The following is a 26215-nucleotide window of genomic DNA, read 5'->3' as shown; positions in this document are numbered from 1 at the left end:
GAAGGTGCCACGGGAATTTCCTGGGGAGCTACTCTTAGCAGGCACACACCGGTGGAGACATGTCAGATCAGACTAAGAGAAGGAAGAAGGGAAGACAGAAACCCCATCTCACAGATCCCACTCCTCACCCCACTCCCCCAACGAAGAGAGAGAGCTTTACGTGTTCAAGCCGAAACCTGAGTCTAGCCCGGCCTTAAAGCCCCCATGTGGGTGACTGTGGGGTGAGATGGAAGGGTGGCCCACCCGTGGCGTCAGTCTGGGGGGAGGGGCACAGGAAGGAGAATGACCTGAGAAGAAATAGAGACAGTCCAGGCCCGGAGAACAAAAGAAAGAAAAGTGTTGAGCATGCAGCCCAGAAGAGGGGGGTTGGGACTGGAGGCTAGCAGCAGACGGTAGGCGGTGCAAGGTCGGAGGTCAGCAGCCGACCCCAAGCACTGCGAGTTCTGGGCAATGTATTAAAGAGCCCCGCGGAAGCTAGGCACGCGCCAGCACTCGGAACAGCTAGCTCGGAGAAGACCCTGTGCGCATGCTCTATCCCGCTCCTCGTGGGGCTGGGAGGGAGACCCGGCATCGGGGGAAGGGGGAGGAGAGAGGAGGACTGTTCTGCTCGCGCAGCCGCCCCTGACTGTGAGCGAGGCTCAGCGGCTGCTGCAGCGCTAGCTGCCGGGGCCCTGCCGGAGCCGAGTCTAGCATGTGCCGCGGCTCCCGGGCAGCGGCGGCGGCGGCGGCGGCGGCGGCAGCGGCGGCGGCAGCGGCGGCTCCTCTGCAGCAGCAGCAGCCGCCATGGCCAAGCCCAGCGCGGAGCTCACCCGCGAGCTGCAAGGTACGAGGGCGGGCGCTGCGGGCTCAGGAAAAGCCCCGTCCTGGAGCATCCCCGTTCCGGTGCATTTCTCTCCCCAGTACATCCCAGCCCCGGGTGCATCCTCCTCCCGCGTGCATCCCTCTCTTCAATGCATCCCAGTTCTGGTGCAACCCGCTGCTTCATGCATCGCGCTCCTCCATGCATTGCAACCCTAGTGCATTGCTGTCTCCAGCTCATCCTGGCTCCCCCCACCCTTCCCTGCACCCCTCCGACCGACCGGTGTTTCACCCCACTCTGTACCTCCCTGTCCCCGGGCCGCCCAGCCCCGCCCCGCCCCTTCGTGACAGGTGCAGTTCCTTGCGTTCCCCATTGGGCCCATCCGGAGCTTCTGGTCGTTGACCGGTCCCTTAGTCCATCCCCGGGGTTTTCTAGCTTTAAGATTCCCCCTTCTCAGCTGCCCCGGGCCTGGTCCGCCCAGGCAGACATAGGGAGCTGCCCCTGGTCCTGAGTGTTGCGTCTGCTTCTATATCCTACCCTGCCCCACCCCGGACTCCTCTAGAGCCCCTGGGACCGGATGGGTGGGGGCAGTGCCGGGGCGGAGTGGGTCGTAGAAGGGAAAGCAGAGAAGAGACGCTGTTCTGGAGTTAAATTCTACTTCCTCGACGCCCCCAGTGCCCACCACCAATTTCCTGTTCCCCTGCCCTTCCCCCGTTCCTTGTTAATATGCGTTCCTAGATAGCACTCAAAGTGAAGAGTAATCTTCAAACCCATCCTTCAGTCCTCTGGATCACTGGCCCAAGGATGGGACACAACCAGGGTCACATATAACTATTGGCAAAATATTGAAGAATAACCGAAACAGGAAGGCATATAGACACACTGTAACCACACACTCCCACCCACACATACACTGTATATTTTTGAGAACTGAAAGGCATGGGACTTGAATGCACACTCACACGGGCACTACCTTACTCCATGTCTTCCTATATGGAATAACTCAAACTGATTTCCTGGTTTTTATCTTTCCATAATATTTCCCTAGCACATACTCATACCCACCACCCACTGTCAAGTAGTCACACTGACACCTTCAGTTAACATGCACTGGTGTTAACACAAATGTGAAGCAATGGCTATATCCTCATACCAAACCAATCCTAGGGACACACTACGCCCTCATATACACGGAGTAACATTGACTCATTGTTGTATGCAGTGAATACTGTTTAACACAGGTTGAAAAAAAGCTTCACACCCTCAGAAGTGCACAGACACACACACCCACACACAGTGACATAGTCTTACAATCTCTCTCTCTCTCTCTCTCTCTCTCTCTCTCTCTCTCTCACACACACACACACACACACACACACACACACACACACAATATCTCTGGGACATCCAGTTACCCAAGTTTATAGACCCATCTGGATAATACCAAAGACTTAGCCCAGGGAAGGGGTGGTGTCTTTGCCCCTCTTTGTTTCTTGGGTTTCCTGTCTCATTCCCTCATTATATCTTTGCCTCTTACCTGCTCCTGTCTTTGCTTTGTTTCTCTCTTTTCTGAGAGCCCAGGGGAGGGAGCTTTGGTAAGGGTAAGGGGTATACTACTCTGAACAGCACTCACACCATGTTTCCCACTACCACCGCCACTACCACAGAAAGCATCCGTCGATGCCTGAGCCGAGGGGCTGTGCACCAACAGCATCAGGTGAAACTGGAGACCAAGCCCAAGAAGTATGAAGACCGAGTGTTGGTGAGGGGGCAAAGGCTGGCAGAAGAGGGGCCAGGGTGGGTGAGAAAGGAACACGGACAGGACTGAGAGCAGGAAGACTAAACTTTAATTTAATAATTTTTAATTTAATAATTTAATAATAACATTTAATAATAACAAGAATCTCTCTGCTACTGGAGTTGTCCTGAGGATGCTTTCTATAAGTCTACAGAAGATTAACCTGTATCCCAATACTTTTATTCAGCAACTAAAGGCAGTTATTTCATCTATTTGTGCAATATTTCACAGGACATTAAATATGAAATAATAGTAACAGAAATAATAGCAACTTGCCCGGGAGTATTTCTGTCTGAATTCTACGGGCAAATTTTTTTTAAAAAACTAATTAAAATAATAGGAATAAAGGATAATAATGATGGAAATGAAGGGAGTTCATGGGGAGTGATGGAGACTAAGACTTAGTAAGGATTGTAAAGGTAGCATCCTTCAGCAAGCTAACTCTCTCTTCTCTCCACTCTAGGCTCTCACTGCCTGGCGCCTCCATCTGTTCCCTCTAAAAATCCCAGCTAAGGTGAGTTCAAAGAGCTGGAGAGAGTAGGGTCAGACCCCCAGAGCTCTCCTTCTAGACCAGCCCATACTCTTTCACCTGAACTAAACTTCATCCATCCTCTTGCCCCAGGTGGAGAGCTCTTTCAATGTCCTAGAGATCCGAACCTTCAGTACTCTCAACCAGAACCAGGTAAGAGCAGAAAACTAAGCTGTGAAAATATAAGGGCTTGTTGCTTACCCTCAATATTCAGCAAGGCAATAAGCATTTATTAAGAACCTACTATGTGCCAGGCACTGTGCTAAGCACTGGGAATACAACAAAAGGCAAAAACATAGTTCCTGTCCTTGAGAAGCCCACAGTCTAATGGAGGGGGAAACAGCATACAAACCACCATGTGCATACAAAATGTATGTAATCTCAGAGGGAAGGTGCTATCAGTGAGAGAGACTGGGAGAGTCATCTTACAGAAAGTGGAATTTGACCTGAGTCTTGAAGGAAGCCAGGGAAGAGGGAGAACATTACACTTGGGGAGGCCAGACAGTGAAAAGGAATCAGATGAAATGTTGGGTTTGTGTAGTTTGTAGAGGAGAGTAAGGTATAAAAGGACTAGCCTGGCATTGGCCAGGTGGTGAAGGGTTTTAAAAACCAAACTATGGAGTTTGTGTTTGATCTTGGAGGAATTGAGGTGAAAAGTGGGGTGACTGAGGTTGGAGTTTTATTAGAGGGCCTGCCACCGTGTCTCTCTCCCTAGATCCTGGTGGAGACCGAACGTGGTACTGTGAGCATGCGATTGCCATCAGCAGAGAGTGTTGAGCAAGTGACCAGACATGTGAGCAGAGCACTAGCCAAGGTCTGCCCAGGCCCTGGGTGAGTCACAGCTTCAAGAAGGGCCCCATGCGCTCAGGACAAAGCTGAGGAATTTGGATCACGGGCAGAGGGGGGAGATGGGAGACGTCTTCCTTCTCAGGGCACTGCATCTACCTGTCATCTGGCAGAGGTTCTGGAGCTGGGGTTTGGAAGGAACTAAAGAAAGCTCACTCAACCTCATTCTGGGCTGGACACATTATTTCTCTAGGTGCCTGATCCGGCGTGGAAACCCTGAGACCCCTGAGGGGCCCCGGGACACATCCCCCAACTCTGAGACCTCCACATCTACCACCCACAGTGTCTGTGGTGAGAATAAGACATACTCTCCCCCCCACCCCACCCCTATCCAAGGAGACACTTACCCTAAACCCAGCTTTGTCCCTGATCTTATCCATCCCAGCTTGTCTCTGGAAGCAGCTATGATAGCCCATCAGCATGACTGTTGCAATCAGCTACATGCAAAACACTGTGAAGGACACAAAAAGGAAGAGATGTGATTACTACCCTTGAGGGGTCAGCAATATATAATTATAGCTCATTATTATGGAATATTTTACAAAATAATTTTCTTACAACAAGCAGCTTTTTATAGAACTCAGTTAACAAGCATTTGTTAAATGCCTACACTGTGCTAAGTGCTGGGGATAAAAAAACAAAAAAATCAAATAATACTTGTCCTCAAGGAGCTGACATTCTATTTATGTAATGGAAAAGAATGTTGGACTTAGGGTGAGGAGAGACCTGGGTAGGATTCCTGACTTTGACATGTATTAGCTGTAAGATGCCAGGCAAATCACCTACCCTATGTGAGCTTCAATTTCTTCATCTAAAATATTAGAATCATAACTTTAGTACCTACTTCATGCAAGGCATTGTGTCAAAGTACATAGAGTCATCCTTAGCTTCAAGAAGACCTAGGTTGAAGTCTTGCTTCTGAGATATACTGCATATATAATCATGGATAAGTCACTTGGTCTCTCAGTTTTCCAGATGACTCTAAGACTCTATGTCATTCAGTTAATAAGCATTTATTATAAGCACGAAGACTATATGTCATTCAGTTAATAAGCATTTATTATAAGCACCAAACACTGTACTAAGCATTGGGGATACAAAGAAAGGCAAAAGACAGCCCATGGCCTTGAGGAGTTCACAATCTAATGGAGGAAACAAGAAAGAAATATAAATAAAAATAAATAAATAACAAAATAAAATAAAATAACAAAATAAAAAGTTATATGCAGGATAAATAGAAAATAATTAACAAGGAAGACACTAGAATTAAGAGGGTTTAGGAAAGGTTTCTTGTAGAAAGTAGGATTTTAACTGGAACTTGAAAGAAACCAGGGAAGCCAGGAGGTGGAGATGAGGAGGGAGAACGTTCCAGGCATGGGGGACAGCTTGTGAAAATGACTGGATTAAGGAGATGAGCTTTCTTTCTTAAGGAATGTCAAGGAGGCCATTGTCACTAGATTGAAGAGTGCATAGTGGGGTATAAGGTTTAAGAAGGGGGAGAGAGGGTATGAATGCCTAATAGGATTATGTATTTGATCCTAGAAGTGAAAGGGGGGCCACTGGAGTTTACTGAGTTGGGGGGGGGTTGATGTGACATGCAGACCTGCTCTTTAGGAAAATCACTTTGACAGCTGAATGAAGGATAGACAGAAGAGGGGAGAGACATGTGGCATGTATACTAATCAGTAGGCTATTGCAATATACAAAATGTAAGGTGATGAGAGCTTGTAACAGGGTGGTAGCAGTATCAGAAGAAAGAATGGGGTGTATCTGAGAGTTGTTGCAAAGGTGAATTTGCAGGCTATGACAACAGATTGAATATGGGGGAGGCAGGGTGAGAGGTAGTGAAGAGTGGAGGATGACATCCACTGGGGACTGAGAAGATGCCTTCAGTAGTAACAAGGGAAGTTTGGAAGAGGGGAGGGCTTAAGGGTACAGATAATGAGTCCAGCCTTGGACACATTCAGTTTAAGATGTCTGCTGGACATACAGTTTGAGATTTTTAATAGGCAGATGGAAATTCGAGATTACAGGTCAACAGAGAGGTTACGGCTGGATAGGTAGATTTGAGAATCATCAGGATAGAGGAGCTAATGAGATCACCAAACAAAACAGTACAGAGGAAGGAGAGAAGGCTCAGTACAGAGTTGTGGGACACCCGCAGTCAGTGGTCATGAGCCAGCAAAGGAGACTGAAGAGGAGTGTCAGAAAGGTAGGAGGAGAACCAGGAGAAAGTAGTGTCCAGAAACCTAGAGAGAAGAGTATTAAGGAGAAGAGGGTGGTCACCAGTGTCAAATACAGAAAGATCAGGAAGAATGAGGGTTGAGAAAAGGCCACTGGTTTGGCAACTGTTATTGTTGTCCGCCCTTCATTCTCGAAGAGGACCACAGACATCACTAGGGTGATGTTTTGATTTGTGAGTGAATTGGATTTAAGTGAGGCAGAGCTTCGAAAAGTCATCAGCCTCGCTTTCTCCTCCAGAATCATCAGAGTCCAGTGGCAAGACATAAGTCATGGTGATGGCCCAAGATGCAATCTTTGGCAATCAGGAGATCATTGGTAACTTTGGAGAGGGCTGTTTTGATTGAGTGATGAGGTCAGAAGCCAGACAACAAGGAATTAAGAAGAGAGTGAGAGGAAAAAGAAATGGAGGCACCTACTGCAGCTGCAGAATAATTATCACTGTCAGGAACTGACTACATCAATGAAATCATAGACTTATACAAAAGCAAACTAGTTGCTGTGAGGACAGCATAACATGATATAGGTAGAGTGCTTGGCAAGCCGTCAGTATCAACTATTATTGTTATCAATAATCCTGTCAGGTATGCAAGTAGTATATATTTTAATATTTAATAATAATATTTAATATAATATAAATATTATATTAGTGACAAACTGAGGCTTGTCAAGATTAAGTAAATTGCCCAAGGTCACTAGTTGGAGATATGAGACGAAGACACAAAAGTCCTGACCTTTTGTAGGATTTTAGAGCTGAAAGGGACCTTAAAAGTTACCTAATCCATCCACCTCATTTTAGAGATGAGAGAACTGAGACCCTGACATGTAGAATAGGTTAGTCAATTTCCCACCAAGACAGTAGGCATAGGATAGGGACTCAGCGTATTCCTTCATCAAGGTCATGACAGCTCTGGGTGAGGAACTTCCTCTCTCTGCATAGGTCTGCATTTTTCCTGGAATTTAGAGTCTATCCGAGTTACCTAGAGCTCACACAGCCAGTATATGTCAGAGGCAGGACCAGCACCTGGGTCTTTCTAGCTTTGAGACCAGTTGTCTGTTTTCAAACCTGGGTATTTCAAATTCATCACTCTTTCTATTACATCACACTGCTTGCATCCTCAACCCTGACCCCTTGCACTCACTTCTCCCCTGGAACCAACAAATCTCCCCACTCCATGAAGGTGGCTTCTCTGAGACTTATGCTGCTCTGTGTGACTACAATGGGCTGCACTGCCGGGAGGAGGTGCAATGGGTAAGTTGGGTGTCGCTGGTTTCCAGATGTAAGAAGGAAGGTTGGTGTATTTATGGGATTGAGGAGTAGAGAAGGAGGGAAGGGGAAGGAAACCAGGGAGGCTGAGATAGGGGTCAAGAGAGAATTGGGGTTCATCTCCTTTAGGATGTGGACACAATCTATCATGCAGAGGACAACCGTGAGTTCAATCTTTTGGACTTCAGCCACTTGGAGAGCCGGTAAGCAGGTGGGGCAGCAGGGGGCGAGAATGGCCAGCCCCCATCTCTACATCCACACCCCACTTTCTTCCTTGAGCTTTGCTACTTCTCCCATTGTATCCCTTTTCTAGAAACTCAAAACCTGATTCCACCTTGACTCCAACATTTCTACATACTGCCTGCCATCCCATTCAGGCTTCTTGCATTTCCTGCATTCCTTCCCCTGCTACTTTCTCCAGCCTATCTATCCATCTCCCTTCTAGGGACCTGGCATTGATGGTGGCAGCCCTAGCTTACAACCAGTGGTTTACCAAACTCCACTGCAAGGATCTACGCCTGGTAGGCACCAGGATGGGCCAGCATGTGGGACAGGAAGGGAGAAAGAGTGTTGCTTCCAGGCCTTTACCTCAGTGCCCCCCTCTTTCAGGGCTCAGAGGTTCTGGAACAGGTGCTACACACCCTGAGCAAGTCGGGGAGCCTAGAAGAACTGGTGCTGGACAATGCTGGCCTCAAGACGTGAGTCTCTGGAGGCTGGGAGTAGCTTCTTCCAAGCCAGAACACTCCCAGAGCTCTGCTTAAAGAACTACAGAATGTTAGAGCTGGAAGGGACTTTAGAGTTCATCTGCTGAAGCACCCCACCCCACTATTTTACAAATGAGGAAACTAAGCCCCAAGGGAGGTTAAATGCCTTACCTGTGGTCACACAGCTAGCCAGTGGACCTCAGATCTTCTGATTCCCAATCCAATGCTATTCCTCTTACACTTTGGCAGCAGGCTACTCACTTGCATATGATTTGCATGTAATTAATGCCAGATTGAGTGGCTGTGTCCCAGCATAGCTCCTTTATGCCCAATTTTTAATTGCTCTATCCCAGCCTTAAAAATTTCTGGTTGGGTTTTACATTGGTATATGAAGTTTGAACTACAGCCGTAAAGGGGATTCTACCCAAGTTAGGCCTCCCGGCTCCTTCCCAGACACCTAGCTTCTCTAAGACAGGTCCCTCCTGGGAATCCATCATCCACATGAGGCAAGATCAGTGATTGAACCTGTACCCAGAGACAGCAAGGTCACCAGGAAGGTTAGGAGTCAGGACCAAAGAGATTACAGGGCATGGAGATGGGGGAGGGGGTGGGGAGGGCTGTGAGTAATCCCAGCAAGAGACAAAACCTTTCCTCTTTTTTCCCTGAAGGGACTTTGCCCAGAAACTGGCTGGGGTGTTTGGGGAGAATGGAAGCTGTGTGTTACATGCCCTGACTCTATCCCACAATCCCATCGAGGACAAAGGTGAAAGTTCCCAAGCTGGATTCCCTTTGAAATCATGAAATCAGGCCCCAGTCCTGGCCCCAGATCCCAATTCTGACTCCAGCTTGGGCCCTGATCCCAGTGCCAACAACCATATCCTTGACCCTAGCCCTGAATCCAAACCCAGACCCACCCTCCACCCTGTTTTATCTCTCCATCACTCAGACAGGTCCTTTGTCCCCTCTTAGGTCTTCTCAGTCTAAGCCAGCAGCTCCTCTGCTTCCCTACAGGCCTCACCAAATTGTGCCTGTCCAAGACTGCCATCTCCCCTCGAGGTACAGAGGTCTTAGAACGGCACAGGGCTGACTGGGGGTCAGGGGGTGGTCCTCACAGTGCTGAGTTCCCAGAACTACCAAGACCTTTTTGAGACTAACCCACCCACCCAAAAAAAAAACCCTGCTTCTTGGAGCCCTAAATTCCTGTTCCCTCCTAAAAGGTTAAGAAAACATGGCCACATTGCCATGCCAGGGCCAGAGAGATGGCATGAGGAGAGTACCCATTTGAGAAGGATAAAGAGAAAGGGGAAAGGGGATGGGGGAGGGAAAGGGGATAACTGTGCCTATTGTGGGTGGTGACCCAGCCTACTGTCCAACGTGGCCAGGGCTCCTAGCGCTGGGTCAGACCTTCGGTGCCAACCCAGCCTTTGCCAGTTCCCTACGCCATCTGGACCTGAGCAAGAACCCAGGGCTGCTCGCTACTGATGAAGCCAATGTGAGTTAAGGTCCAGCCATATTCCCCAAATCCTTCCCTATTTTAATAATAATCACTCACATTGATGCAGCCCTTTTTAAGTTTACAAAAGTTCCTTCTTCACTACAGTTCTATCAGGTAGGTAGTACAAGTAGTCATACGCATTTTACAGATGAGGACACTGAGGCCCAGCCAGGTAATTGGCTTGCTCAAAGTCACCTAGCTAGTAAGTGTCAGAGCTAGAACTTTAACCCAGTTCTTCTGACTCTAAGACTAGGGCTCTTTCCACCATACCCAGAACCCTCTGGAAAGAACCTAAAGTGTCTTCCCTGCCCACCTAGAGATCAGCCCCTGACCAAAGTCAGTCAGATTGCAAAGACTGAGCTTCCTCTGTACTGTGGTCCCTGGGAAAAGGGGACCCCATATTTCCCACTCCAGCACCTCTTCCTGCCACCTTTCCTCCTTTGCTCTTGTCTCAGGTCCTCTACAGTTTCCTGGCTCAGCCTAATGCCCTGGTCCATGTGGATCTCTCTGGGACTGACTGCGCCATTGACTTGGTGAGAAGGACAACCCAAGAAAGAATAGGGAAAAGAAAGGGGGAGGGAATTAGGCCTAAAGATGGGATCAGGGAAAGGGACATAGCGGAGGAGAGATGAGGGAACCAGGGCTGGGACATGTTCCCCTCAGACTTCCTACTTCTGGAATGAGGGAGTTCGAGGAGAATGGAGACAAGGTATAGTGAATTGCGGGGGGAAGGTTGGCATTTATAAGGGCCCAGTTGGAGGGATGAGGCAAAGGTAATAAGTACAGTGGAAATTATTATATCCATCTTTATTATTATATGGATGGCCTAATCCCAGCTCTGCTACTTGCTACCCATGTGACTTCAGGCAAGTCATTTTAACCTCACTGGCTCTCAATTTTTGTATCTGTAAAATGAGGGACTTGGACTAGATGACCTTGAAGGTCCCTGCCATGTCTAAATCTGTCATCTTCTGTTAGAGGTGGGACCTGCAGCATGTGGGCCGGTAGATTCATGGGGTTTGGGGTGGGTGAAATGAATAGTTTAAAGCTAGGTTCATTCCAATGTGTACAAGCTCTCCCAAACTAAACTGAGAGGTCAAGGAAACATGATGATTTGAGGGAGAAGAGGTGAGGGTGTATTGGGGAAATGAAGAGCAAAACCAGGGACCATTCTGTACTGTGCCCCTCTCCTGGCTTACTCTCTCTCTCTCATAGCTGCTGGGTGCTCTTCTCCACGGCTGCTGCTCTCACTTAACCTACCTCAACGTGGCTCGAAACAGCTGCTCCCACAGGTGTCCTAGGGAACAAGGCAGGGTGAAGTTACGGGGATCTATTAGAGGGAAATGGTTGTTGGGGAAGTAAGCTAGCAAGAATGCAGGTGGGGGTGCCCCACATTACACACCAATCCATGCCTCTTTGATCCTAAGTCTGTCTTCCTGCCATCCCCTCTGCCTGCCTCAGTTTCCTCAGCTACATAATGAAGCTAAGAGTAGCATAACCTCAGTGTTATTGTGAGAATCAAACAAAATGATGTAGAGCTTAGAGTAGTACATGGCATATAGTAGGTGCTTAATAAATGCCTGTTCCCTCCCTTCCCCAGCAGGAAAGGCCGAGAGGCTCCACCAGCCTTCAAGCAGTTTTTCAGCAGTGCTTATACCCTGAGCCACGTCAACCTGTCAGCTACACGTCTGCCCCTGGAGGCCCTCAGGTTAGGGGCCATTGGCATGGGGAGCTGGGTGTGGGACAGAGGAGAATTTGAACCAAGGAAGATACGGTAGCTGGAAGCTGGAGCCCCACCACCCACCTCCCTGATGGTCATTCCCTTGCTCACAGGGCACTCCTCCAGGGCCTCTCTCTCAACAGCCACCTCAGTGATCTTCATCTTGACCTGAGCAGTTGTGAGGTGAGAGACACTAAATGCCGACTCTGGCCCACTCCTTTCTTCTGACCTAGAAACCCCATCTATCCCAGTTCTGTTGTGCCCCAGTTCTCAGTGGTTAGTAGAATGGATATAAGATTTAAAGCCAGAAGAACTAGATTTGAATACAGGCTCCATTACTTACTCACTTTGTGACATCAGACAAATCACCAGACCCCTCTGTGCCTTAGTTTCCTCATCTGTTTAAAAAAAAAGAAGTTGGACTAGCTGAATTTTAAGTTCCCTTGCAGCTCTAAATATCTGATCCTGTGTTGAGATCCAGGAGACTTCCATCCCCCTCCTCCTATCTCATTCTACATCAGTCAATCAGCAAGTGTCTGCAATGAGCCAGGAGCCATGAGCAGCTCCAATTCCCCCAATGTCCAATTGTCTGCCGAGGTCCGCCTCGTTAGTCCCGTATTCACCACTGCCTTCTACGTGCCCGTGCCCCTACCCATACCTATTACCTGTTGGTCTTTTTCTGCTACACCATTTACTTTTCCCTTATCTCTCTTTAAGTTAGAGGTCTCAAAGTATCAGGGTTCCCCACCAGGGGGCAGAAGTGGCCATGGTTTGGGGTACTCAGCTATGGGATCTAAGGCCAGTGTTACCTTCAAAGCCTAGAAAAGGAAGGAGAAAGGCCTCGGGGGAATGGGCAAGGGAGAGTATGAGTTCTTTTAGGCCTTTCTTTTCCCTGGTGCTGGAGGTCCACACCTCAGGCAGTTCTTAGTGACTTAAATCTTGTACTAGGTGAAGCTAGTGCTTCATTGTCCAGGGTTGGCGTGGGCTGGACCCTGTCCTGGAAAGGCAAGGTCCCAGGACACACTGTCCCCTGTTCCTCTGCAGCTTCGATCAGCAGGAGCCCAGGTCCTCCAGGAGCAACTCGGGGCTGTCAGTGCTGTGGGGAGTTTGGACTTGTCAGACAATGGTGAGAAAGGGCAGGGGCCAGCCCAGGCCAAGGAAGGGGCACAATTCAGGCAGAGAAATCGGAGCAGGGGAGGATTGCTGTAGAGACCCAATCATCTCCTTGTGACTCTGGCCCAGGGTTCGACTCTGATCTCCTAACATTAGTGCCGGCACTTGGCAAAAACAAATCCCTGAAGCACCTATTCTTGGGCAAGAACTTCAATGTCAAGGCCAAGTGAGTAACTCCTCCCCTCCCTTCTTGTCTCCAACAACCCCTGTGTGCCCACGAGGCCTAGGTACCCCCCTAAAGATCTACCCTCTTCCTGTTAGGCCACCCAGGTTTATCTCAGACTGTAGCTTCTTTTCACTTTTTCTTCTTTTTCTCCTCTCTAGCCTCCATGTAACAAGAATAATGCCATATAATTGTATGGTGCTTTGTAGTTTACCAAGTGCTCACACACACACAATCATTTATTCCTCTCAACAACCTTGTGACATGAATAGGGAAAGTAGTATCCCCATTTTCATTTTTGTTTTTGTTTTTGTTTTTTTTTGGCTAGGCAATGGGGTTAAGTGACTTGCCTGGAGTCACACAGCTAGTGAGTGTTATGCGTCTGAGGCTGGATTTGAACTCAGATCCTCCTGAATCCAGGGCCGGTGCTCTATCCACTGTGCCACCTAGCTACCCCAGTAATATCCCCATTTTTATAGATTTGCTGCCTTCCTACCCCACCCCAAAGGGCATGATATCTCCCTCCTATGTCCCCTCTACATTTTCTCCCTCCACCTCTTACCATTTGAGCCCTCTCATTGCCCCCCCCCCCCAGGACCCTGGAAGAAATCCTTCACAAACTTGTGCAGCTGATTCAGGAAGAGGATTGTGTGAGTGACAGGGGCCCAAGCTATTGGTGCAGTGGGCAGGGCCAGGGGGAACTGAGGAGGATTGAGATGGGAGAGGGGGATGGGTCTGATACCAAATCTCTCTCCTCTCCCCCCCAAAAAAACACCAGTCCCTGCAGTCATTGTCAGTGGCCGACTCAAGACTGAAGCTTCGAACCAGCATTCTCATCAATGCCCTGGGCAGCAACACTTGTTTGGCCAAGGTGGACCTGAGTGGCAACGGCATGGAGGACATTGGGGCCAAGATGCTGTCCAAGGCCCTGCAGATCAACTCTTCCCTCCGGTGAAGGCTCGAATTCCCTCCTCCCTGAGGCCCCTGATACCCCGTGCCTTAGCTACCCTACTTTTCAAGGCTCTGTCTGCACATAAACCTGTACCCCAAAGACCCCAAATTCTAAGAGACCTCATCCCTGGAGCAGCTGACAATCCTTTCTTCCTCAACCCCTAGAGAATCTATTAGTCAGGAATGGGGAGCTCCCAGAAGGGTTGCAGTCTGTCCCCAGTATCTATAGCTCATCTCTTACCACCCTTCCAGAAGCAGGGCACCACCCCAACCCAGGTCCCCAAAAGTAGGAATGACAAACTTGGTTGCCCACCTCCTCCTCCCCCTATCCCCTACCCCAGGACTATCTTGTGGGACCGGAACAATACTTCAGCCTTGGGCTTTCTGGACATTGCAAGGGCCCTGGAGAGGTGAGCATATCCTGATCCCAGATGCCCAGACCTTGGCCATGCCCAAGCCACCCCACAGTAATCCTTCACCCACTGCTGATCTTCAGTACTCCTTGGGTATTTGGGGTGGGGGTGAAGGCAGGGCATTTAGGTGGGAAAAAGGAAAGGTCCTCCACCCAGAAGAGCAGATGGAAAAAGGGACAAGAGTGAGAAGCTTGGAGCAGGATTGGGAAGGAGAAGTAGGGCCTATGGTTCTAGGACATGAGCTACCCTCCCCTCTGTACCTCCCTCAGTGTTTCCCTCCTGGCTCTTCCCACAGCAACCACACACTTCGCTTCATGTCCTTCCCTGTGAGCGACATCTCCCAGGCATACCGCAATGCCCCAGAGCGCACCGAGGATGTCTGGCAGAAGGTGGAAGAATCTGGGGGGGATGGGATTCCAGGGCCAGGTAGAAGTCAGGGCAGGGTCAAAGAGGGTGTAGCTGGAGTGGGCTAGAGGATCCCATTAGCTTGGGTGGCCTCCTTGCCCTGACCCTCTGGCCTTCCCCCTATCCCTGGCATCTCTAGATCCAATGGTGCCTTGTCCGGAATAACCACTCGCAGACCTGTCCACAGGAGCAGGCATTCAGACTGCAGCAGGGCCTTGTCACCAGCAGTGCTGAGCAAGTAAATGCTTCCCTCTGGTCCCCTATAGGGGACATGGGGCTAGAGTATGTGGGGAAACACAAGAAAACACTAAAATGTGGGAGGGGAAAGAGGGGGAATGGGAGCATGCATTAAGATACACAGAGACCTTCAGGCTCCCACTCTCCTGAGCTTCATGGAACAGTGATTAAAAAAAATGACAACGGCCTACCCGGAGGACACCCCACCACCACCACCATCATATTATATCACAGCCCTACAGAGTGGAAAGGACAAAAGGAACCTTCCCAGTCTCATGAGTCATCTGCCCCAGTGGGAAGTCAGAGGGCTACTGGTCCCTATGGAGTTGGGGAGGGGAGACCTTGGCTCACTAATTCCCCCTTCCTACCCTATGCCTCCCTGACACTCCCCCTGCTGGGCCCCGGCCCAGATGCTACAGCGGCTGTGCGGGCGAGTCCAGGAGGAGGTTAGGGCACTGCGGTTATGCCCCCTGGAGCCAGTACAAGATGAACTGCTCTACGCCAGAGACCTCATCAAGGATGCCAAGAACTCCCGGGCGGTGAGAAACCCACACCTGGGCCTTTGCCAGCTAGCACCAAGCCCCAGACGATGCCACCCACCCCGTCCCCACAGCCCGGGCTCCCAAACCCAGCCTCTTCCATGCCCCACTGGCTCTTTACTTCCCCCTGCCCAAAGTACAGATGGACAGTCAAAGCAAACCCCAAGAAAGCATCTGGAGCTAGATCTAAGACCTTCCCTTCACCCCAACAATGCCTCCAGTGTTACTCGCCTCCATATGTTCTCCTCCAAGTCCCAAACTCTGCTGACTGAAACAGAGCCAGGTTTTGGCCTGTTAACTGCAGTCTCCTCCCCCTAGCTATTCCCAAGCCTGTATGAGTTGGGCCACGTCCTAGCCAGTGATGGGCCCGTCCGACAGAGACTGGAGTCAGTGGCCAGTGAGGTGTCCAAGGCTGTGGACAAGGAGCTGCAGGTAAGTACTGAGGGACCAAAACCAAAGGGGACAAAAACCCAGTCCTGAGCCTGTTTGAGAGTGGGGCAGACCTGTCATACTTCCCCAGAGGACAGGAAACCCCAGCGCATACCCCGGGGTACCCCACCGTTGAACAGAAGTTACCAGGACAACAAAAAAAAAAGGTAGATGTGAGACCCCAGCACCAAACTGTATCTTCCCGAATCTCAGGCTCCAAACCCTCCATTTTGGGTTTTAGCTTCACACACCCTTCTGAATTCTGATATGGTTGGAGGGGAGGGAAAGCAGGGGATAATAGGTCATAGATTTAGAGCTGGAAGGGACCTTAGGAGCCCCATCCCTACCACCACCCCACCACCATCTTACAGAAAAATTGCTGAGACCCGGAGAGAGAGAGTGATTTGCCCACAGTCACTTGGGTAATAAATAATAGAGCCAAAATTTGAATCCAGGTACTCTGATTCCAAATGTATTTTTCCAGTGTATTCTGCAGTTTTTATTCCTCCTCTCCATCTCTCTGTCTCTGTCGTTCTCTCTCCCTTCCCCCCCTTCTTCTTCCCTCCTCCCTCTCTTTCTCCATCAGTCTCCATCTCTGTCTTTCTGTCTCTCTCTCTTTCCCTCTCCCTCCCTCTCTCTGTCTCTCTTTCTCTGTGCCCCTCCCTCCCTCTCTTCATCTCTCTGTCTGTCTGTCTCTTTCTTTGTGCCTCTCCCTCTGTTTCTGTCTTCCCCTCCCTCTCTCTCCCTTTCTCTCTTAGTGTTCTCTCTAGCACACACACAGTATTGCAATGTTGTGTAGTAAAAAGGTACTGAGATTAAGGACCACCTCTGCTGGCTGTACTAGATCTATAACCATAGACAAGTTGCAACCTATCGGAGCTACAGTTTTCCCTCTGTGGACTCTGGCCCTTCTGTCTCCCTGCCCCAGGTAATCCTGGAGTCAATGGTCAGCCTGACCCAGGAGCTGTGCCCAGTGGCAATGAGAGTGGCTGAAGGCCACAACAAGATGCTAAGTAGCGTGGCTGAGCGGGTCACTGTGCCTAGGAACTTCATCCGTGGGGCCCTGCTAGAGCAGGCAGGGCAGGACATTCAGAATAAACTAGAGTAAGCTCCTTCAGGGATTGGGGGGCGGGGGGCTGGCAGTAAGGGAGACAAGCATGGCCAGATTAAATAATCAAACCTAAGTACTTAGGGAGAGGGGGCCCCTGCACTGCTGTCAACAATGAATAATGAATGAGTAAAATCTCCATTAAAAATAATAAATCGCTAACTCATTTTAATGTCCCTACCTCGAGCTGGATATAACTTCTAATAGAACAGGCCTAGAAATTTGAATGCTGGGTTTCTGGAGCCAGGGTCTGTTTCTGCCTTGGCATCTGCAACCAGCTAATTTGACCTTTATCTCTGTTTGGGATCTGGGGTTAGTGAGGTCCCAAGGGTGTCAGAGTGAGGGGGCAGTGGGTGGCTGTGCTGATCTCCCAAGTGTGTCCACAGTGAGGTGAAGCTCTCGGTCGTCACCTACTTGACCAACTCTATAGTGGATGAGATTCTGCAGGAACTGTACCACTCTCATAAGAGTCTGGTGAGGATCTGTGCCCTGGGGGGGACACCTAGGCATGCCAACCTAGGCCAAACCTACCTTCTAGCCTGGCCCTGGCCATATCCCTACCCCTACAATGTCCCATTGACTACCTCCCTCTTTCCCTCCCCAGGCAACATTTCCTCCCCAGGGATCTTGGGTAGTGGACTGGTTCCTTGAGATTGACATTCAGAAAAGAACAGGGCCTAAGGAGCTTCCCCTGTACAAGGGGCTCAGCCTTCTGCCCCCCATTCTTATCCTTCTCAGGCCCGTCACCTAGCCCAGTTGAGGACCCTTTCAGAGCAACCAGGCGGAGGAGGCCCAGGGCAAGAACTGTCCTCCCAGGCCCGGGGCCGGGGCCGGGGCCATGACCATGAAGAGACCACAGATGATGAGCTCGGGACCAACATCGTGAGCCTCCCACTGAACCCTGTGTATTCCTAACGTGGACTTGCCTATCCCAGCCCCTTCTGCCACACCAGCTTTGTCTCAATGTCATCTCTGTAGCTTCCCCTTCCCTCTCTGGATTCTACTCCCCACTCCATCCCACCAGTTCTAACCTCATCCCATAGCCCAGTCTTCTACTTTCCTCCCCTTGATTTCCCTGTCCTCCTGCCCCCACTACTCCTCAGCTTTGTAGGGAGTGGGGAAAAGGGACGAGCTATGAGGAGACCGTGTTGTTGTTCCTGTGAAGAGTGGGGAGCTCTGGACAGGGATTCTAAAGGACCCTAGTCTTCTAACCCTGCCTTTCCCCTCAGGATACCATGGCTATCAAAAAACAGAAACGTTGTCGCAAGATCCGGCCTGTATCTGCCTTCATCAGTGAGTCACTCCCAGTCCTCATCTACCTCCCTTCCCACTCCCACCACCCCTATGTCCCATTTTCTCAGTACCTCTTTCTCTGCCCCCTTGTCTTTGCACCCTCATCTTCTACTGTGCCCCATTTTCTTCCTTTCTCCCTAACCACCCAACGCAACTCCCCAATCCCTAGCCTTTCTAACACAGCTATTCCCACAGGTGGGAGTCCGCAGGACATGGAGGGCCAGATGGGGGGGCTGGGGGTACCCCCAGGCTGGTTCTCAGCCCTAGGGGGCAATCAACCCGCCCCCAGTGGCTCCTGGGAGGGCCTGTCAGAGCTGCCCACCCATGGCTACAAACTGAGGCATCAGACACAAGGACGGCCCAGGCCCCCCAGGACCACCCCCCCAGGGCCTGGCAGGCCCAGCGTGAGTCCCTGGGGACCTTTCAGGGGAATATGACAGTCTTTAGCAACTTAGTAACTCCAGACCTAAGTGTTGTGGCTTTAAAGCCCCAAATTCCAGAACCCCCAGCCTCCCTATTTGAGGCCCATGAATAACTAGAGCAGAAAGTCCTAATTCTATCTAACAGATATGGGTATGAGCCAAAAAGACCCAAAGATGGAAAACTATTGCCTAGCAGTTAGTGGTGGAAAACAGTTTCTCTCACCTGAGGCAAAAGGCAGCAAACAACCTAATACAGTAGAAAGAGCAATAGATTTGGAGCCAGGGGATGACCTGGGGTCTCCTGGCTCAGCTACTTCCTGCTGTGTGATCTTGGGTATCATTTCATCTTCCAGGGTCATAGTTTCCTCACTGGTAAAATTAAGAAGCTGAAGTCCCTTCCTCAACATTTAGTTTTAATTCTTTAGTTCTAATGGTCTTCAGTCCCATAAACCAGGTCAGGGTTGGGGTGGAGGAGTATAGACAAAGCCTCCTGGTTTCTTTGGTGCCCAAGAAAGGACAAGAACCTGAGTCAAATCAGGAAATTCCATGTGGACTGGAAGGCAGGAACTCCTGTTCAAGCTAAGATGGTGGTCACTTTTCCAGCAGGCACCAGGACCTGGGAACCGACCAGAGAATGGGACGGCCACTCAGCTGGATGAGGGGCTGGAGGATTTCTTTAGTCGGAGGGTCATGGATGAAAGTTCCAGGTGTGCCCCACGTGGGAGAGGGATTAAGCTGCCCAACTTATTCCCATAGACAGCTCTGCCTGCTCCCTCAGAAGTGCCCCCTACCCCCACCCCAATCAAGGGTCTCCCCAAGAGTAGCATTTCACAACCCAAACTATACTATATGTAACCAGGATGTTTTAGACTGATCTCCAAAAGTTCTAAAACCTGACTGTGAATTATAGTCTCAGGCAGAACTGGTTTTATACACAGAAATTTAATATCCAAATTCTCTGCAGCTCCTACATAGAAGCTCTCAGAAGTTCATTGGCAGGGGCCAAGAAGAAGTAGGGAAACAGATTCGAGGTAGAAAGAGCCAGGGAGGATGAAGCCATTTTAAAAACCTATAGGTTATAGGTAGTAAAAGATCTTTGGTAGTAGAAGTTCTGAAGATTGCTTTTAAAAAATGCTATGGAACTGAGTCTGAGAAAGTCCTCCTTAGGTTCTTAGGGGACCCATTCCATATAATTTTCTCTAAATTCTTCCCTCCAGAGCCCACATCTCTGGGATATTTCATCCCCTTTCTCCTTCTTCCTCAACTTTCATTATTTGTTCTCTGGATCCCTATTCACATTCCCTAGAAGGCTCACAACCTTAAAAGAAAGTCTCTACTCAGATGACAGAAACAATGACTGGCCAGACACAGGTAGAGTGAAGAAGAAAAGTCCCAAAGTACAGGTTGCATGTGACAATGGAGTGTACCAATAGGCACCTAATAACAACTCTAACAACACACATTTGTGTGGTGCTTTAGGGTTTTCAGGGCACTGGACTCCTGAGCAAGCCAGTGATATTTGATCAAAAAGCCAAGTGGTCATCTGGCCATTATCTTTGGCACTGGTCAGATCATTAGAGCCCTAGGCCAGCTGAACAAAGACAAGGCCTGAAAAACTTGGAGAGGGCTGAGAGGAATGTCTTAGAGAGATTAGAGAGAAAGAAAAAATCAAACCTGGAAAGAATAGTCAGCTTGGAGATAAGAAGCCAAAGAGTCACCTGAAGGCTCCAGTTCTCTGAAAGGTTCAATACACCATCTCCACTGAGTGATCAGAAGCAAGAGATTAAACTACCTAAAGAGACCTTTAGGACAGATATAAGGAAGAACTTCCCAGCAAAAAGGAGTTCCAGGGAGACAGAAGCCCAGGAGCAGCTAGGTGGCACAGTGGGTAGAGTACTGGCCCTGGAGTCAGGAGGACCTGAATTCAAATCTGACCTCTGACATAGAACACTCACTAGCTGTGTAACTCTGGGCAAGTCACTTAACCCCAATTGCCTCACCAAAAAAGAGACAGAAGGCCAGACAGAAAAAAAATTTGTGCCATGTGAACATTGCATCTGTGAGGCATGTCTCCTGGTGTGTAGATAGTGGGAAGTCTGGTCAGTAAATGTCTCCACCCACATGCAGTCCTCCCCTCTCTTCAGCTATCCCCGGACCTTGAGGACAGTTCGCCCAGGCCCAGGTCCTGCAGAGCCCCCGCTGCCCCCACTCCAGAAGAAGAGACGACGAGGCCTGTTTCACTTCCGTCGCCCCCGGAGCTTCAAGGGGGAGAGGGGATCAGGATCCCCCACCCCTGGGCTCCTCCTGCCCCCCACCTCCTCCCCCACCCCCAACTGAGGAGAGCCCTCCCACCCCAGATCCCCCAAGCCTTGGTGATAATTCCACCCCCTGCTGGAGTCCCGAGGAGGAAAGTGGACTCCTCCCAGGGTTGGGGGGGAGCCGGGCACCCTCCTTCCGAAGAAAACAGGTAAGATAGAAAGTCCAACCTGTCCCTGCCCTATACACCCATTTGAGAAGTTAATAATGGAAGAAGTCCAGGGGTAAAAGCGGGTAGGGGGCAAATGAATAACTCCCTTTAAGGGTAAAAGCCAAGGATCTGCTGGGAATACTGTCTTTAAAAAAAAAAAAAGATGAGGATTGAGTGAAGAGCAAGTGAGGAGAGAATCTCTGAGTGTTGGTGGACAGCTCTTCCAGGGAAAGTTGGAGTTGTTTACTCCAGAATCAGTGTTGGCAGCAGGGTCTTCCTTCCTAATCCAAAGCTGTATGTAATGGAGCTGGGGTCTTATTCCAGGGCATGGAGGGGGCAGAGCCAGGGGAGGGAGTCCCAGTATCTGGAGTGATGCCTCCAACAAGGGTTCATGGAATTGCGCTTCCTGGGATGGGTCGAGCCAAGGGCTGGAGCTTTGATGGGAAGCAAGAGGTGAGAAAATCTGAGGGGTATAAGGAGCTAGGGAAGGAGGGAGGGAGGCATCTGTCTCCTTTCCCCCACAAAGTCTGAGGGGTCAAAAGCTCTCCCACTTCATGTTACTACTGCGACTCCCAGCTCTCATTTCAGGGTACAGACACTGACCTGGAAAACAGTGTCCAACCTTGGCAGAGGCGGCGCTCTTCTGACGATGCAGGTGAAAGAAGAGTTACTACCATCACCTTTCTTCTCCTCTCCCACTCTACCCAGCCTCTTCTGACCCTACAACCTCCTTTCCCCTCTCCCCTACAGGGCCTGGGTCCTGGAAGCCACCTCCACCTGCCCAGAGCACCAAACCAAGTTTCAGTGCCATGCGTCGAGCAGAGGCTACGTGGCACATAGGTATGGACAGCTTCCTTAGTCAGTCAGCAACATTGGCTGAGCTACGTGCCAGGTGTTGAGTTGGGGAGTAGGTGGAGGGCAAAGATAAAAAAGGAACAAAAGACGTGTCTTTAAAGAGTTTACAGTCCAGTTGGAGGGACAAGGCATAAACATATTGAAAAGACTAGATCATTTACAAAACACCAAATGCACAAAGGTATAAAAATCTCTTACAAAGGGGATTTTGTAGAACAAAGTCATTGATTTGTTTTGTAGAGCAAAGATGTTGCCTTGTGAGTAACTTAAACTAATAATGCCTTGGAAATCATATTATAATGCATTCAGTACAACAAACAATCCCATACAGCAAATGCTTTCTTTGGGCTTTATCTTTGCATCAGTCATTCTATGAAGAAAACACTTGATTGGATGTTTTTTGAGTTGTAGTTGGGGAAAGGAGAGCCAAAGTCCAGCCTTTGGTCTTCCCTTCAGTTTTCCCCTCTCAAACATTTCACTACCCTGTTCTCCCCAAAGCTCCCACCTGAAGTACACGCCTCACAAGATCTGAGAGTTAGTGTAGTAAGGGAAGCAGCATCACTGAGAGAAGGCTAGATAAAATGTGCAGAGTCCACATTTGGTACCAGTCCCAGCTCTGCTACTAATAGTGTTTCTCATCTGAGGAGACAGAAGATATCTCATGAGCTTTCCATTTCCAAAGTTTTATGATTCTATACTATTTGGGGAAGAAAAGTCAAGGTGGGGTAGTGGATGGTAGGAAGGTCAGAGAAGAGGGAATGGTGTGTGATATCTTCCCTCCTTCCCCTATGAGGTTCACAACACTTCTTTTCATAACCTATTTAACTCATAACTTCATTGAACATATTTCGCCTTCAATTCCTTTGATCTAGGGCATGTAATTCCAACAGTATATTCATTTTAACAGAATTCCACTCTAAGAAAATAATATACCTATCCAAGAAAGTATGTTAAATGAGCTTTTCTTCCCCTGTAGCATAAATTGATTATGTATGTGTATGTGTGCATACGTACATATATGCTGAAGGGATAGAGAGTAAAAGAGAGATCAATCCAATCCAACAAACAGTAAAGGGCCTATTGTATGCAAGGCAGCAAAGTCTATGAGCCTGCAATACAATATAGCAAACATTTATTAAGTGCCTACTGTGTATAGGGTGCAAGGGAGAGGCAAAGCTTGGAAAAAATATGGTGCTTGTCCTCAAAAAGCTTACAATCTAGTAAGGTGATAAGATGCAAACCCAAATAAATACACAGTAGTATATGATAGGTACATTAGAATGAGACAAAACTAAATGCTATGTGCCAGTTGAGGGGAAAGGTCAGAAACAACTCAGGTTGATCAGGGAAGGCTTCCTGAAGGCAGTGTCGATGGAGACAAGCCACTGACCACTGCCAGATGTTTGAGTTGTATCTGTTGTATCAGAATACCCTTCTCTGAAGTTTCCCATTGGACCATTACTGCCTCCCTTGTGCTCTACCACCAGCAGTGACACATAGAGAGGTTGAAGCCTAGGAGGTAGGTGCTCAGAGAATCATAGATTTATAGATAGATTTAGGAACTAGAAATCACCTAGACTAGACCTAATGACACTGTACTTTGCAGCAAAAGATCTGGGCTCAAGCCCTAGCTCTGACATTTAGAGATTATGAATTCTCCTGCTAGACTGGAGATTGATTCCTTGAAGGCAAAGACTCTCTTAATCTAACTTGTCTGTGTTCCCCAGAGCCCAGCACAGTGGACATTGGATATAGGTTTGTTTTATGTTGTATTTCTGTATCTGGGAAAGTAATTTCATCTTATTAAACCTCAATTGCATCATTTGTAGAATGGGGATAACAATACTTGCCTTACCTATCTACACATAGTAGTTATAAGAAAAGTGCTTTGGAAGCTATAAAAATGTGAGTCATTATCATCATCATCATCATCATCATCATCATCATCATCATTGTTGTTACTGTTATTTGCTACTCTTCCTTCTCTCCCAAGACCAAGATCAGGCCAAAGTATTTCTAAGTCTGTGGTAGGGCTGTATTCCCAGCACTTCACCTAGAGTAATAGTCTCCATCCCAGGGCTCAGATCATTTGAAAGTATTTCCAGTTAAGTGTCTAGAATAAATCCTTGCACATATTTCTTGGAAAGCCCAGAGGCTATTTTCCTTCCCTGACCCACAATCACTTTTCTTAGGATCAGGCATCAACTAAACATACCCTTAGCATGTTGACACCCTCTGACAGAAAGCCAGCAGGTCTCTCTAGAAAAAAACCCAGTCCCCAGCCTGAAGAAAGAAAGGGATGTGGACAATAGTAGGCTGTCTGTCTTTAAGCTGCCATCTACCACCACAATTACAGCCATCCTCCATACCAACTCCTACCATTGAGCATAAAACCACTGAGGGAATTGGGGGTGGGGGAGAAAGAGGGAGAGAGAGTGGTTGAAGTCCCTTCCCGCAAAGGCTGTAAATTCCACAGAAAAGGAAATGAACCAAATTGATTGGCATACATGGTTCTAGAACCAGCAGCCTGGTGAGTGGCCCATAGAATTAATGTGAGCTATTTGAGAGGGACTCCGAGTTGTTTATAGGGTCTCTGGCTCTTCCTTGGTAGATTTTGGGGTCCCTGGCTCTTTCCTGGTGGATTCTGAGGTGCTTAGCTCTGCCCTGTTAGCTTTTGGGGTTTTTGACTGAGCCCTGGTAGGTTCTAGAATTCCTGGCTGGGCCCTGGTAGGTTCCAGAGTCTGTGGCTCCAGTGGGAAGGTTATGCATGTGGTCAGGCCCTTTCCTTCCCTCTGAATCCACAGTTGGCATATTCCACACAGCCCTTGAGCAGGGTAAGACCCAGGATTGGGGGACTTTGGAGGCAGGGCAAGTAGCAAGATGATGCCAAGAGGAAATAGAAGGAATTGGGGGCTGAATTCCTTAGACCATCTCTGTGTGGAGCAGCGATGTCTGATAGGAAGGAACAAGTGTGGGCTTTCAGGAAGCAGCAGGAGTAAAGGGATGGCTAAGGAGGAGAGAACTGACAGATTCTCCTGGCTTTCTGTTTGCCCCCCCCCCAGCTGAGGAAAGTGCCCCCAACAACAGTAGGCAGAGCCCCAGCCCAGCCTCTGCTGAAGGGGAGGGAGAAGAGGGAGTCCTACTCTCAGAGAGGGAGATCCTGGCCCGAAGCACCAAGGTAAGAACAGGGGGAGATGGCAGGAGAGGGACAAGGGCTTATGAGGAACTGGGGCTGACATGATTTGGTGTCCCCCACCTCCAGGATCTCCTTGTAGCTCCTCGGCCCCCCAAGCCAGTAGCCGTGCCCCGGGGCCGGAGGCCTCCTCTGGAGGCAGGGGGCAGGGAGGATGCTGAGGCCCCAGCTGCCGCAAAGCCCCGGCAGAGGCTGGGTTCTCATCGAGACCAGGAGGAGCCAGAGGCCCAAGGTAAAGAATGAGGTTGGGGGCAATGGGGCCAACTGAGGGGGGAGGGAAGAGTTTACAAGATGGGCTGGGGCATGTCTTAAGAAGCTGGATAGCTGACTCCAGCTTGGGGGATCTAGAGGTCCCTTCCCATCTGCTCCAGGTACCCCAGACCTAGAAGAGGAGGAATGGGAACTCTAGACTTCCATCTTGTGAAACAGCTGGGTTCTGGCAGGAGGCACCAGACCAAATGTGCCTTAAATAGCATAGGTAATGAACCCAATACACTCTGGGGTTTGAATTCTTTTTTCAGGACTTCCCAGTGTGGGGCGAAGAGCAGCCCCTTTGAAGCCCAAGCGGACTAGGAGAGCACAGTCCTGTGACAAACTGGAACCTGATCGCAGCAGACCCCTGGAACCTTCAGGTTCAGGGGGAGAGGGTGAGTGGGACATGGGAATACCCCACCACCCCACAAGCCCCTAGTCCTCTACCCTGATCTAGCACTGTCTGTCAGCCAGCTGACCTAGCTCCTTCTCCCACCATGCTTCCCTCTTGCTACCCTTTCCATCCCGAACATAACTCTTCCTGTGGTTTGTCTCCTGTAGGAACCAATGAACTTGGAACAGACTGATACTACCCTCAGTGAACCTTCTTCCCACCCCCCATTCCCTGCCCCCAGCCATGTGCCTAACAGAGACTCAGATGTCCCCTTCCCCCAGCATCCCCAGGCTCCTCCTGCCTGACCCCTTAGGGGCAGGGGAGGGGAGGGGAGAGTTGGAAAGAGATCTCCTTAGTGGGAAGGGGGATTGTCTCTGTCTCTCTTCCTCTGGTGGTGGGGGGAGGGAGAAGCTTTTTCTCCCTCCTTATGGGTGGGGTTGGGGGGTGGATCTTTGTCCCTCTACCCCCAGGGGGATCTCTCTTAAGTTGTACAGAATAAAGAAACCAAAATGACTACCCGCC

General features: G+C 49.4%; 1 protein-coding gene across 1 annotated transcript; it reads left to right on the top strand.

Annotated features, from left to right (window-relative positions):
- The first annotated feature begins 506 nt into the window (after window positions 1–506).
- On the top strand, window positions 507–26207 carry CARMIL3 (capping protein regulator and myosin 1 linker 3). Its single transcript, XM_078151287.1, is given in 41 exon segments — window positions 507–823; window positions 2467–2561; window positions 3061–3111; window positions 3220–3279; window positions 3842–3957; window positions 4166–4263; window positions 7395–7465; window positions 7610–7683; window positions 7926–8001; window positions 8090–8178; window positions 8853–8947; window positions 9154–9240; window positions 9567–9676; window positions 10135–10212; window positions 10895–10971; window positions 11283–11387; window positions 11513–11582; window positions 12444–12525; window positions 12642–12738; window positions 13331–13385; window positions 13514–13686; window positions 14028–14096; window positions 14395–14488; window positions 14644–14742; window positions 15152–15280; window positions 15599–15712; window positions 16638–16813; window positions 17204–17291; window positions 17556–17699; window positions 18047–18110; window positions 18306–18514; window positions 19136–19239; window positions 20677–20839; window positions 20841–20999; window positions 21324–21452; window positions 21588–21654; window positions 21750–21839; window positions 24917–25032; window positions 25117–25279; window positions 25569–25694; window positions 25861–26207. Coding segments are annotated over 41 exon segments (4128 nt in total). The 5' UTR covers window positions 507–783; the 3' UTR covers window positions 25887–26207.
- Window positions 26208–26215: the final 8 nt, after the last annotated feature.

The sequence above is a fragment of the Phascolarctos cinereus genome, unplaced genomic scaffold (assembly GCF_003287225.1).
Source record: "Phascolarctos cinereus isolate Bilbo 61053 unplaced genomic scaffold, phaCin_HiC Scaffold_3;HRSCAF=262, whole genome shotgun sequence".
NCBI lineage: Eukaryota > Metazoa > Chordata > Mammalia > Diprotodontia > Phascolarctidae > Phascolarctos > Phascolarctos cinereus.
Note: the sequence above shows the minus strand (reverse complement) of the source record. Positions and strands in the feature narration are given on the sequence as shown.